The 14,202-nt window shown below is 39.4% G+C and overlaps 2 protein-coding genes and 1 long non-coding RNA gene across 11 annotated transcripts in view; 2 read left to right on the forward strand and 1 right to left on the reverse strand.

The window, feature by feature from the left end:
- The window catches only part of ptk7b (protein tyrosine kinase 7b), a 106,053-nt gene extending 99,269 nt beyond the window's left edge, over positions 1–6,784 (forward strand). The window contains exons 16-20 of the mRNA XM_028467909.1: positions 73–305; positions 1,877–1,957; positions 2,152–2,303; positions 2,392–2,570; positions 5,224–6,784. Coding sequence (XP_028323710.1) covers positions 73–305; positions 1,877–1,957; positions 2,152–2,303; positions 2,392–2,570; positions 5,224–5,384 — 806 coding nt within the window. The 3' untranslated portion in view covers positions 5,385–6,784. The remainder of the gene's footprint in view (positions 1–72; positions 306–1,876; positions 1,958–2,151; positions 2,304–2,391; positions 2,571–5,223) is intronic.
- On the reverse strand, positions 169–10,078 carry LOC114476436 (uncharacterized). The gene is made up of 3 exons (XR_003675589.1): positions 9,860–10,078; positions 9,305–9,780; positions 169–302 (listed from the first exon to the last, which is right to left on the reverse strand). It is a non-coding gene; the product is annotated as an uncharacterized LOC114476436 (long non-coding RNA).
- The window catches only part of srfb (serum response factor b), a 49,605-nt gene continuing 44,268 nt past the window's right edge, over positions 8,866–14,202 (forward strand). For 3 of the 9 annotated variants that reach the window (XR_003675583.1, XR_003675584.1, XR_003675585.1), the window contains exon 1: positions 8,868–9,893. Coding sequence is in view for 2 of the 9 variants with exons in the window: in XM_028467930.1 (XP_028323731.1) it covers positions 9,255–9,893 (639 nt within the window). In the remaining 7 variants the exon portion in view is untranslated. Of the gene's footprint in view, positions 9,894–14,202 lie in introns of all 9 variants that reach the window. The other 6 variants (XM_028467930.1, XM_028467931.1, XR_003675587.1 and 3 more) reach the window with 5 other exon arrangements.

A 14,202-nucleotide genomic window follows, 5' to 3' on the forward strand; every position in this document is an offset into this window, starting at 1 on the left:
ACACAATAGTCGCACTAAGTACAGCCTGTGTTTGCTGTTCCTGTGACCATCTGCTGTGTGATTGTGACCCAGGTAAGGGTGAGTTTGGTGAGGTGCTGCTCTCCAAAGCCAAAGGCATCGAGGAGTCTGAGGAGGAGACGGTGGTGCTGGTGAAGAGCCTTCAGACCAGAGACGAGCAGCTGCAGCTGGACTTCCGCCGAGAAGCCGAAATGTTTGCCAAACTCAGCCACCCCAGTGTGGTTCGCCTGCTGGGCCTGTGCAGGGAGGCGGAGCCACACTATATGATCCTGGAGTACTACGACCTGGTAAACACACACACACACACATGGCTAATGTTGCAGCTCATGATCTTAACGTCTCAGGAAGGCCTTTAAATTACAAAGAGAAAACTTAGTTTGAAAGGTTAGAGTTGAAGGCCAAAAACTAAACATGACAAAAGTTCATCTAGCTTTCTATGAGGAAAATACTTACAGTATACAGTAGGGCTGTAACTACAATATTGCATATATCGATATATATATATTATTATTATTATTATATATCTTATTTTGTATCAAAATTGTTGTTTTAGAAGTTGCTAAGTTTACTTTCCCCATAACAAGCCACACTGCAGAACCCACTCACACGTGCTGTCCCTTACAGGTGAAAAAGCCAAAAGTGGCACATATTGTGCAGATGTTTGTTAATAAATGTGCCTGTGTAGGCACATTTTGCATCCGCAAATTGAACCAAGAATTGTCCTTTCTTGTCAGACTTCATTTGAAATAAAATTATCGAGATGTATATCTTAAATAGCATTTTCTAGAAAAAGATATTGAGATATGAGTTGTGGTCCATATCGCCCAGACCTAGTATACAGTACCCTGGAACTGTTATGTGTTTGTAGAGCAGGGGTGTCAAACTCATTTCAGTTCAGGGGCCAAATACAGTCCAGTTTAATCTCAAATGGGCTGCAGATTATAGGTGGGAAAACTAGCAATTTTATTGTTCTTAAGCCCTAGTTTGCACTTTTATCTATACATTGTATTTATAGTATGTAAGGCATACTTAATACTTAATAAGTGACAGATATAAGTCCCTGCAGAATCTTAAATGTCCTTGATTGTGACTATTTTTTGTTTAATTTGGGAAAATTTTAGGGAAAAATTTGAGGAAAATTGTAGAATTTTGGAAAAATTTAAAGTACTAAAAATTGACTGCCATCATGTGATATAAACATGGGAAAACTGCGAGCCCTGGGAATAAATGTGAAGTTTCATTGACTTTGTATAATTAGAAGTACTGAGATATCTATAACTGAATCAGTTGGTGATTTAAACAATGAGCCATGTTATCACTGTCATTTTTCCTGTCTCCTGCGGGCCGACTTGGGAGCTTTAAAGGGCCAAATTTGGCACCCAGGCCTTGAGTTTGACATGTGTTGTAGAGCAACATCAGTTTTCCAACTATTTCAGCGCTCATACAGAAATTTTCATGCGTTGTTTGTTGACAGAGACACAATTTTTAGCATTTTGACACATGACAGGAGATCAATTTAATATTATTATATTTTTTAAATGACACAGTGCCTTCAGTGCACACTTTTCTCTACATCCAAATCAGAGTAATGATGATGGCTAAAAATTGGAGTGGGAAAAAAGCGAAAAAATGGTCAGCATCCAAATATTAATGGACCGGACTAAAGTTACAACTAAAATCTCAGTTTAAAAACACATGTAAAGACAAGTTTCTTTACATTAAATGTTACTATAAAAAAAAAAAAAGATGAAATGTAAAGCAAAATTAAATTTTACTATAAAATCATTGAATAGTGAAACTAACCGGTGGAAATGGAATTGACTTCATTACCTCTTTTGTTTTGTATTTTTGTCTTCAGGGTGATCTGAAGCAGTTTCTAAGAATTTCCAAAAGCAAAGATGACAAAGTCAAGTCTCAGCCAATCAGCACCAAGACCAAAGTAAGTGTTGAGTGTGAAACTAGGATGAAATCCTCCAGGCATTCAGTCATATTTAAGTCTTCACTGCATTTCATCATCTTATTATTAATAATAATACATGTCATTTTAAAATGATGTAAATGGGTTTCTATTAATTAAGCTGTTTTCCAAATGTTGCTTGGCCTGGTTCTTTAAAGGAGTCTCGTTTCTTTTAGGTTTCCATCTGTACTCAGGTGGCCCAGGGCATGGAGCATCTGTCCAATCATCGCTTCGTCCACAAAGACGTTGCTGCCCGTAATTGTCTGATCAACAGTCAGAGGCGTGTCAAAGTGTCCTCACTCAGTCTCAGCAAGGACGTCTACAACAGGTCCGTCAGCCACACAGAATCAGATGTATTCATAAAATCAACAGAACCAGGAACATGTGGATGATTAATGTTTTTGTCTTTTCTCCAGTGAATACTATCACTACAGACAGGCATGGATCCCACTGCGCTGGCTCCCAACAGAGTCAGTGTTTGAAGATGATTTCTCCACCAAGTCTGATGTGTGGGCCTTCGGGGTTCTGATGTGGGAAGTGTTCAGTCTTGGGGAAATGCCGTACACCAAGCTGAGTGACGACGAGGTGCTTGAAGGTCAGTATTAGACAGTTTGGGGTACGTGTCCAGGGTTCTCACCAGGAATTTTTTTACAGCACCGACGACGCGAGTGTTGCCGCCCCCCCCCCCGACAATGTTGACATTTATAACCCTCTGACAGCTAAATTTTGTTACGTACGGTTTTAATCTTTGTTACTGCCTTGCTTTAATGCTAAAAGTTATTTGTTGAAGTGGTGAAGGGTCATGATGAATGTCGTTAGAGTTACTCATGCTGGTATAGGTCCTCCACTAATAACTACTCAGACACTGTATAGATATAGACTGATTCCAACATTATGTAGGACCCGCAGTAATATAGGGACTGTTATGGACATGCCCCTCCAACTCATTAATTTTGAGATTATGAAGCACACCGTTTATATTGGTGATTATTGGTTACAAAGCAGAGGATGCACACAGTAGAGCTTTAATCAGGCATTAAAAGAAGACCTAACCGATGTCTCTTTAAGGCCAAACACGTTTCAACCAGACCGTATTTACATTGTGATTTGGATAAAGCACCGTTTATATTGGACCTTTCACAACCCCCCCCCCAACAAACAGTCATTGTCCAATCATACGTCCGAGCAACCGTTACTATGTAAACAAGGTCCAACACGCTCAGAGCAGTAGAAGGAGAACCGCCCACAGTCACAATAATGAAGCGGTGTACGCATTGCTTGTTCAAGTCAGATACCAGGTACCCCAACTATTTGGCTGGGGGAGTCGTGTTCTTTCTGTTCCCAAAGCCAAAAACACAAATGGAGCGATGTCTACAATGGACTATAAAACTATAAAAACATCTCAGGGATGTGTGTGCGTCAGTATGTGTGTATGTGTAGTATGAGAGATATGTATGTTTTAACGTTATCTCATATTGTCTGCACTAATGTGCATGTTCAGCAGAATGACAATAAAGCGTGATTTGATATGTTTTTGATTAAATCAGGTGTTGAAAGATATTACAGTGCCTTAACATAACTATACATTCAGGTACCTAGTGAAAAGGGGGGGGGGATATATAGTTATTAGCTACTATCATATTACTATATTGCCATCAATATTTCAGTCCACATCCTCCTGAAGCATAGAAGTTTCCCAATCTATATTAACAGGCATTGTTACCACTTAGCAGCATTAATAGCTGCTATCTTATTAGCCTTAAGTCAACTGTAGGTTCAGCTAGCTATAGCTAATTTAACAGTTTGTTTTATTAAGATCCCCATTAGCTGTGGTAACGCTCTCAGCTTAAGGAAGATACGAACAATGCAATATAAGAAAACGTACCCAGCAGTGCAGGAGCATGACTCGTCCACAAGGTTGTGCTCATTACATTTGAGGTCAAAATTATGGGGTTTTTCTCCTTTCGCCATTGACCGGTAGGCTTTTGCTTAAATGGTTATAATGTCCCCTTCATTGTTTATTTTATTATGTTGAATATATCCCTCCACAGCATCTTGTAACCTATTTTGTCTGGATCTGGAGGATATTGCACTGGTATTGCTCTAAAAACAGTCTCTAACATGCACCGGTAGACTTCTCCTAGCCATTACAGAGGAGACTAACTCAGAACTTTATCCACATCGCAAAAGTAAATAAGGGGGGCGGGGCTTTTGCGAAAGGTCAGATATGATTACCAAGCAGAAGAAGCACACAGGCAGCATCGGGGGCAGCTAAGTGGCTGCGGGGGTCCTCAGGTAAAGACGGGGAATCCAAGCAAATTGCCTGTAATAAATAGACGGAACGGCTGATGTATGTTTTTCTCAGTTATGCAGAATAAAAAGAGTTAAAACAACAGGGGCACGACTAGAAGTTCAAGTGTGCAACAATTATTATGACGGTACCGATTAAAAAAAGTAAAAAACAGAACCCCCCATGCTGGTTGAAACACAGTGTAGGGGGCGACATCACACCTGTTGAGGATTATTACCTCTGATTGCTGATTTTAGCCTAACTGACCACTGCAGGGCTCCGGTCAGAGAGCACACGGGACATCAGATGAGTATTAACTGTTTACTGATGAACTGTATGTGCACAGCGATGCATCTAGCTACAGAGTAGCAGTTTCTAGAAATATACAACAAGAAAAAAAGACTAAATTAACATTGTGTACTACTGTAAATTAAAATGCTGTAAATAAACACAATAAAGAAAGATTTTCCAATATCAACCTCCTAATATATACTGAAATCACATAGCGTATACATGTAAACTGGAAACAATCTGAGGCAAACAGCCACACCAACCAACTCTGTTAGCTTAAACAATGCTAAATCACGATCATTCTACAGAGTGAAAACTCACATTTTAAAGAGTCCAAATACACACCAGGAGCTAATCAACATTATCAGAAGAGGTAAGTAACATGTATATATCCATTTCACACCACTATGAACATAACGTACATCATCAGTGACTGCTGCACCGCTGTAAACATGTCCACAGACAAACGTGGGGAGAAAAAAGGAAAACACTGCATAAACACCTTTCAAAATAAGAGAAAGAATACACAGTAGTCTACAACTTGAAGAGTTCATAACAACACCGTAGGAGATGAAAATGACACCATAGGGGACCCCTACGCTCAACAGCGCTTGTCACAACTCTAACTGAACTTCACACAGTACCTCTCTATGTCTCCACTTTGCAGGTCTGCAGTCAGGGAAGCTGAAGCTGCCTGTTCCAGACGGATGCCCCTCTAAAATCTACAAGCTCATGTCCCGCTGCTGGGCGTTGAGCCTCAAAGAGCGGCCCTCCTTCACCGACATCGTCCACGCGCTGGGAGAGCTGCCTTCCAACAGCAAAGTGTGATGATTTAAGATGAGCACCAGTGCACAGCACAGAGGAACCAGCCTCCCTCCCTCCCAATACAAAGACAGCTATGCTGAATTCAAAGTCTCACATTTCAGGGAAACGAGGCAGAGGAGAAACACTTTTTATATATATATGCATTTCAAAGAAAGACAGTGTGGACTACTTGTGTTGTCGCATCAGTGGAAAACCCACGTTTTTGTGTGACTGGCTCCAGGAGTTTGCCTTAACCACGGTGCAGACGACCTCCCTCTGATCAAACCACACTTCCTGTGTGTGCTTCCACTGTGACCTGTTGGTGTCAGAGACGGGTTGTCTCACAGTGCCTCTAACCCTCCACACACTCACATCAACCTTCAACACTTGAGAGGAAACAACATCAGCTACCGAGGAGACAAATCTGTTTTATCTGCTTCAACTTACATTTTTTTTCAATATTCAATGTTACACGTCCGAGTTTCCCAAACTCAAGCTATACAGTACTTGTTGGAAGAAATGAAGTTTGCATGAAGATTTGTCATCTGTTCCAACATGAGTAAACGTGTGGGGGGAAATGGAGATGTGTGTGTGTGTGTGCGTGATGGTAAAACTTCAGGAACAACAGAAAACGATCAAGTCTTTTAAATGAGGAACACGTGAAATCAATGAGATTGTGCCAGTGTGGACTTTACATTATATAGTTTTTTTTTTTTTTTTTACAGTTATGTTGTGTTCTTATATAAACATTGAGGTGCTTTTTTTTTCTCACTGATACTGCTTTTTACCACATTGTCATTTGCATTATATAAAATCACAGATTCCCTCTTGGTCCAGCTATTTTGTTCAATGCTGCAAAAAAGAACCATGTACATAATGTAGAAGCCATGCACTAACTTCCTTTAAAAGACTATCTTTCCTTTTTTTTTCTTTTTGCATCATGTAACGTAGAAGGAAATATACAGGTGCCTGTTTATTTAAGATGAAGGTCCTGTTTTGTTCGGTTTTTTTTATACATTTTTTTGTTTGATAAAGGTACTTTTGTGAGGTAGTAAATGCTTCATATTCATTCTCATGGTCAAACTGTGCGTTTAGCAGTAAGACATACGCTAACAAAGGAGGTCAGTGACAGCTGGTCACCCACATACTCAGCCAAGTGCCTGCTAAATGAAGGATTATCTAATCACTTTCCCTCCTTTTTTGTACATTATCTAATCAAATGCGACGGCCTTTGTTTATGAACTTGTTTTTTTTATACGTTTTTAGTGTAATGTTTGGGTTATTTTGTTTTTTTAATGAATGCTAGGCACTCACACCTAGACCTTTGTTTTTTTTAATCGGCTTCTGCAAAACGTTCACAGTAATCACAAATGTATTCAAAAGTATACATGCTGCTGTCAATAAAGATTCACAAATGTTTTTAATTCGGGGTGTTTGTATTTCTAATAACTGGTGGGTAATATTTATAGGTTCGTCCAGGTGCAGAGAAACATCTGACAAAATAACAATGTTTTTTATCTGCTTTGAAGCTAAGTTGTGTCGGATTCAACTATAATTTAATTTGAATACAATTAAATTAAATTAATTCAAATGTTAATCCTCAAAAATTATGCATTTTTGGGAAACTGCAGTGTTTGTTAATTATTATAGACTTTGGGACTGTAAAGTGATGAAAGTGTAGTTGTGTGGCCTTTTTTGGATGGAGCCAAAACTTGACACTGGGTGGCGATGTGCACCCTGTGCTGTGGCTCTGACATTGGCATCATGTTTTAATGATTTATGTTTTCTACTTTGATATACTGTATATACACTGGCTTTTTATTTTTGAAAGTATTCTTTAGGTGTACTGGGTGATTTCCACGGTCTTTAAGAAATGGCAGTGTTTACAGGGTTGGCTTATCCTTTTCCGCCTATGACTTCAGATTCCTCACGGTGAGGATTTTTGGAATGATTTCAAACATAGTAAATCAAAATATCAGAAATTTTCAGTCATCCAGATTTTGATCATTTTAATCCAAAGACTGGACATGCTTAGAATTGTCCTTGAAGACGTTTCATCTCTCAAGTAAGATGCATCTTTACTTCTGAACAATATGCTTTTGGAGTCATGTCTGTTAGGAAGATTTTTTTTTTTTTTTTTTTTAACTGCTTTGGGCCTTGTACACAGATATAAGATTTGTAGGTTCTGTTATGGTTGGGAAAAGTAGCTGCTCTAAACTACATTGAGGCACAACAGCAGGATTAAGCATCTAACTCATTATTTTAGTTTTGGATGACACAAACAAAACTGACCAGTCGTAATATTTTGGAAGCACAAAATAAATGTCTTCATCTCTATCAACTGACAAAAATAATTCCTTATCCAAGTTGTTTTTGACGATATATTTTACAATATAGCAACTATAAAATAACCAGAAGATTGGATATGACAAACTGCGATGAAAGGATATTGCATTTTGTGGAAATATGAAATTGATATTTTTGACTATAGGATAAATACTTGTACGTTAACAAGGACCTTTGTAAATTATGTGGCTATTGTTTATACTTTTCATTGCTAGTCAATGGTTTGGTTTATGTATGTTAAGCTGTTGTAGACTAATATAAACAAACCTCACATTCCCTCACAAGATATATTGTATGACAAGATATCACAATATTAAATTGGTACAAGATAATGTCACTGATAGTAATTGATATTATGATATTGTGAGGGGGGTTCTAATTGAATGGAAATAGAACATCTGTTATGCAAAGTTCATGCACAGATATATTTTTTAAGAATGCAGTAATATTTACATGCTTTGGTTTTAATTTTAGACCGGCATTAATTGTCAAAGTTTTTTTTTTTTTTTTTTTTTGCCAAGTGGCATTTTTTGTGCTTAAAATATATTACTAATTTTTTTAGTTTACGGTACTAAGTATATGCATGTATGCCATGAGATAAAGTCAAATATAAATATGGTTATTTTTTTAAACTGTTTTTATTTTTAATTTTTTTTTTTTTTCCCTTTACAAAAATATAATTTCTTATCGTTATCGTGAGCCCAGTATCGTATATCGTCTTCTCTCGTAAACTTTGTATACAGTCCCACCTCTAGTATTTCTAACACAAAACAATGTCATTGCAGACTATGTAATAAGACGTATATTTTGATTAAATACATGAAAAACAAAGCAGGGAGTATAACGTGATTTGAGATGAATATAAACGTTTAGTTATTTTGGTACCAATGTTTGTCCTCACTCAGTGACGTTTACGGTAGCGCAACCATTTTGGTATTTATTCTAATCAGCGTCCTTGAACGACCAATCATAAAACCTCTCGGTTATTCCTCAGCCAATCAGCAGGCGACGTTGTGACTCACCATATAAGGAGCGACCGCACCAAATAAGGGAACATTGTATCTCTTTATAAGGAGGGAAGTAGTCCTGCGGCCTTGGTATCACTCCGCTCTGACATAAGCTATTTGGAAATTAAAAGGCGAATCTGCAGTTCAGCCACACGTAATATTATATTTTCAAATGGAATTCTACGCGTGATAATATATTCCCACAAAGAAAGTGTTATTAGTGGCATTTTCGGTTCACAATGCGCACTATATTAGGCCGCGCAGTGGTATGGAGGGCGTTGTTCGCGTTTTCCTTTTTGAGAAAGTGCTCATAGTTTTGGAAATAGAGGCGGAGGGTGAGTCGTACCGAGCCGGGCGAAGGGTCCAGGGGACAGCCTCACTTTTCAAACTTTGTCTCGGTGTTTTCCCGGTGTCTTCAAACCATCCATTGGTCTGGTTTGTTTACATCTAGTGACCCCGGCGTGCATGCGTTTTTTTCCTCCCTGGCTAGCCCACGCCAGCTCTCTGAGCTGGTGTAACGAGACTCGCTCTGGTAAATATAATGTTACAGAGCCAGGTTGGGTCTACACAGTCTGGGAACGATTCACTTACGGGTAGAGGGACTGCGGGACACGGTTTGGGTAGCGGGGTTCGCCCCATTTTGGTGAAAGCAGGACAAGCTTTACCGGGAGTTAGCCAGGGCTCTGGAGCTTCGGGGCGACAGGCGGACAGGGACGCTGTTGGGATGTTGGGGGCTAATGGTCCAGGGGGTCCGAGAGGTTCAAGACCGGGGAACGGTCCCGGGGTGAACCCGCTTCAAACTGCAATCCAAGGCAACATAGTGGGGATAAACACGGGGGTTGTGTTGCCTCACGGAGCTCGGTTTGATCCTGACCGGGAGCCCGCTCCTCTGTGCAGCGGCTCGGACAATGACTCTGACTCCGGAGACGATGAAGACCCCGTAGGTTCACTCGGGGACAGGAGAGGGGTGAAGCGGGAGAGAGCCGAGATGGAGTCTGTAGTGGTGGGGCAGGAGGTGGGTGCCGCTCCTGGAGGGTACGGCATGGTGCCCGGAGGGGTCGCCGGGGCTAAACCAGGCAAGAAGACACGTGGACGGGTAAAGATAAAGATGGAGTTCATTGACAACAAGCTGAGACGCTACACCACCTTCAGCAAGAGGAAGACGGGCATCATGAAGAAGGTGAGTCCGGTGGTGAATGTGGATGTCAACCCACATGTTCTGCAGGACACCAACAACCAGACACTTTCTAACCTCTACAGACACAAAATAAAGGAAATGATCTTGAAATCAGTGAAGCCACAGTTAACCAGTAACAGGTCAGAGAGTGGTTGTTGCACCAAGTGTCTTAGGGGACTTCAGGATGTCAGAACATTCATGACAGGTTATGAGCTCTAAATAGGCTTTAAGCAATTGACACTTCTATTTCTGACACTGCAGACCCTCCTCCTCAACTGACTCTGTCACACATACACATACAGTTCCAGTGAAACGAGCACAACCTCCACATCTTCCCTGCTCTGACTGATGGTACTACAACAACAACAGCTACAATGTAGTTCCTGTCAGTAGCCTTCAAAGCCCAGGCTGTGTCACTGGGAAAGTGGCCTCTGTAGCCATGTGATGGTGGTGAGACTGTGTGTGCCAACATCTGACAAAACCCAAGAAAAAGACATGAGAAGACGGTCAAAGTACACTCAAATAAACACACACAGGCTCTTTTTCCAGGAATTATTATTGTTATATTTTCTTGGTTCTTCTTCTGTTGAAGTCTTGCACACATGCATTAATATTAAATAGGGTTATGATTAGCTTTGTAGCTGCTATTTCACCCTGAGGTGTTTTAATTTGCTAATTTACAACACAGTCTCCCAATCACTGTCATAATAAAGCACTGCAGTGCAGCTTTTAGGATCCAGTCATCGTAAGTTGATTATTTGGATACAGTATCGACTCATGACCACAAGCCAAATGGTCAGACCCAGTTTTGGCATTTTTCACAACTGCTTGAGACGCATGTGCAACACATATTTATTTATTTTTATTGTGTGTCAGGAGTTTGCAGTTGTCCTTGCGCTGCTGAGATTTGCCAGCAATATGTGGACTCTGCAGTATTACTCCATCTTTTTTTTTTTTTCTTTATCTATCCCAGACTGTTGTCGTGGAAACTGAGGTGTCTTTATGCAGGCACTGCCACTTGGCAACATGAAACACTGTTTGACACACAATTGGGATGGAGATCTTTTAAAAATTTTTAGCCCACACTGTGCCAGCTGTCACAAAAAAATGACATGTTGGTTGAGTGGGAAGATTCATGAGTAGATTAGGCTTCAATCTGGATCCTCCGACAATAAGGACGTGGTTTTCAGAGAAAGCTGTGAGTGAGGCCTGTTGTCTTCTTCTTACATCACAGCGTTGAATGACATGCCTCCAAACCCCTGCACGGTGCCAACTGTGGGGGTGCAGGCTTGTCTAAATAACACAAATATACTCACTTTTCAACCTGTTGCTGTAAGCTACCATGAGGCAGAAGTTAGACATGATGAAGCGAGCTGCTTCAAATTGACATTGTTAATTTTTTCTGTAAACACTTGCATACAGGTGATGTTTTTCCATCTGTCATTAGTGCTGAAGAGGAGGCAGCATCCTCATGGAGTTCAGGTCTAATGAGCTACTTGGAATGCACCCAACCATTAATTATTGTTAATAATTCACACGTTACAGTAGAAGTTAGTCGTTTAAAGTTAATTAAAAGATACTGCTAGTCGTCAGCTGTATGGGGAGTAGCTCAAACCATTGTCAAATATTTTTGACTTCAGTTCTTGAGTTTAGAAAGAAACAGGCTACTTTATTGGTTTTTATTAGTCGTAGTAGTAGGGATGGGTGTTGGGCAATATATCGAGATTCAAGATGTATCTAGTTTTCTATTTTGGCGATATAGAAAATGACTATCGCCTGTATCAAGCTATGTCAATATATTTTTGAACTTGTTTTTTGTAATTTATTTATACAATCATAGTACAAATAGCATTATACAAGTATTTAATATTATTCATAGGGCACAGTAAAGCAGTGGCCTTCTTTACAATGTATCCATATTTCTCAGATATTTATTTTATAGCTTATTTTGTATTAAAGTACTCGTTTTAGGAGTCGCTGCTTTAGTTACTTCTCAGAACAGCATGCAAAGCACATTAAAGATGGATTTCTGAGTAGGAGTGTGACAATATCTCGATATTGCGATATTTTTCCACACAATCGATTATTGATATGCTCCCGCTCGGTGTCGATTTTAAAATATGTATATATATTTTTTTTAATTTAATTTTTATTTTTTGATATTTAATTTTTTTCAAAACCTTTGCTGCTTTTTCACTAAAATGTGCATGTAGGTCTTCACATAAATTTTGTCACTGTTTGTTGAAGGAACCAATATATTGTTTACTGGAATATTGCACTATAATGGTGTCACTGGTAAGAAAGACCCTATTTTTTTGTTTATAGAAAGCACTATTGGAGATACTTATTCGTTTACATTGGTATGTTGACACTTATTTACAGAAATGTTACACTAAAATAGTGTCACTGTTCATAGGACACTTTTTCAATTTATTGTCTTTCAGAGATGTAAAATAAAAATTGTATTTTTTCACTTAATTTTTTTTTCTTGTTATGTCATAGATTATCGTAGATTGATTTCTGACCAATATATCGATAATCGCAGTATCGTCATATCGTGAGATAATCGTTATCGCGAGCTTTGTATCGTATCGCGAGGTACCCAAAGGTTCCCACCCCTATTACTGAGTGCATCTTAACCCTGACCTTCCCCTAAACAAGCCGAACTACAGAACTCACTCACACGCGCTGTCCCTTACAGGAGAAAAAGCCCAAAGTGGCTCATATTGTGCAGTTGTTTGTTAATAAATGTGCCTGTGTCGTTTTTCATCAGCAAATTTAACCCAATACTTTGAGTTCAAAATATCAAAATTAATATCGTATATAGCCATTTTGAGGAATAAAAGTATTGAGATGTGAGTTTTGGTACATATGTTGTAGTAGTATTATGTTTCATTGTTGAAATTTTAGTTTTGATAAAGGTTTCTTGCATGCTTTTGTAACTTTTGCACATACACTTTGTTTCAAAGACAAGAGGTGTGTTTTACTAATTAGAACATGTGCATGCACTTTTTTATACAATTATGATGAGTGATAACGCATTATTTGGGTAATATTGTTTGTGTATTCATTAAATATATTCAGGAGCTCCTTGAGTTGTTGCTTGGTGCTCACGTTTTCCCACAACCACTGCACAGGACTAACAGAACGGAAGGATGAGTGAATATTGTGACATTTTACTTTCATTTCAACTGAAAATGAATAGAAACAGCACGACATGTATGACCTCCAAAGCCTCATAGCAGGAATGTCCAGAAGCGTAGGCGACCTGCGGAATTGCCTACTACTCTCTTTCTGGCCCCCTTTTATTCTTAAAGCTGCAGTTTGTAGAATCCTCTCTCCACTCTGTTTTGAAACCGAAAATGAATCTCCCTTACCGGTATCATTTCTGAATGCTCTTAGCAACTTTTTTCTCAATATAGACTTGTGAGAAATGCATGGACTTTGTGTTATTGGAGATTTTTCTGGTGTTTTAGAGACTAACATGATGGCACATATCACTCTAGTTAAGTCCGGAGTAGTGCGGCTGCTGCCGTCAGCTCTTCCCCACCAGAGAGCTCACAGAGGCGGCTGTGATCCAAGCTGACTGCCACTCTGAGCGGACTGACAACCATCACGCCGCTTCCAGACTACATAATTAATTCACCTTGAATAAGCTTTTCTTGGTTTACATGCGTCTGTTATCACTCTCTCTCTGACGTGTGCGTGTGTGTGTGGCGGGCCCTGCACAGTTACGGGGATCCATGAGGATGCAAAGCGGTCCGTTCCTCTTCAGTGTATTTGTGGCTTTAAACTGTTGCTTCTCCACCTCGGTCTGCCTTCTTCCACTTGATTTGCTGTGTAACTGTTGTGTCTAACACTGTTATGGAGACTTTTGCTGGGACGTCCTTCATTACATTTTTACTACCTAGGGTCCCTGAACGCCCCTTGACTTCAATCGAGCAGCCATTAGTAATGCCAAAAACAGCTCATGGAGCACAAATGTTTGTAGAAAGATCTCTGATTAGCTGAAGTCCAGTCTCACACTCCTTGATTTATAAAAGTCATTTTACAGAGCCAGGAGAAGGAGAATAACTTCACTGTCCATTCAGAACACTTTGATTTACAATATACTCAAAGATTTAAAGCTTTAAACATGTTCATGAATATTTCCTTACCCTTTTAACACCAAAATATTATCTATAATATTACATGAATATCTTTTCTATTAGCTCAATTCTTTATCATGGATTCCAGATTTCACCTTGTAAATGCATCATGCAAACAAAAACTATGTGAGAAAATGCATCATACTAAGGAAAGTGCTACAAAA

The sequence above is a fragment of the Gouania willdenowi genome, chromosome 15 (assembly GCF_900634775.1).
Source record: "Gouania willdenowi chromosome 15, fGouWil2.1, whole genome shotgun sequence".
Classification (NCBI taxonomy): Eukaryota; Metazoa; Chordata; class Actinopteri; order Blenniiformes; family Gobiesocidae; genus Gouania; species Gouania willdenowi.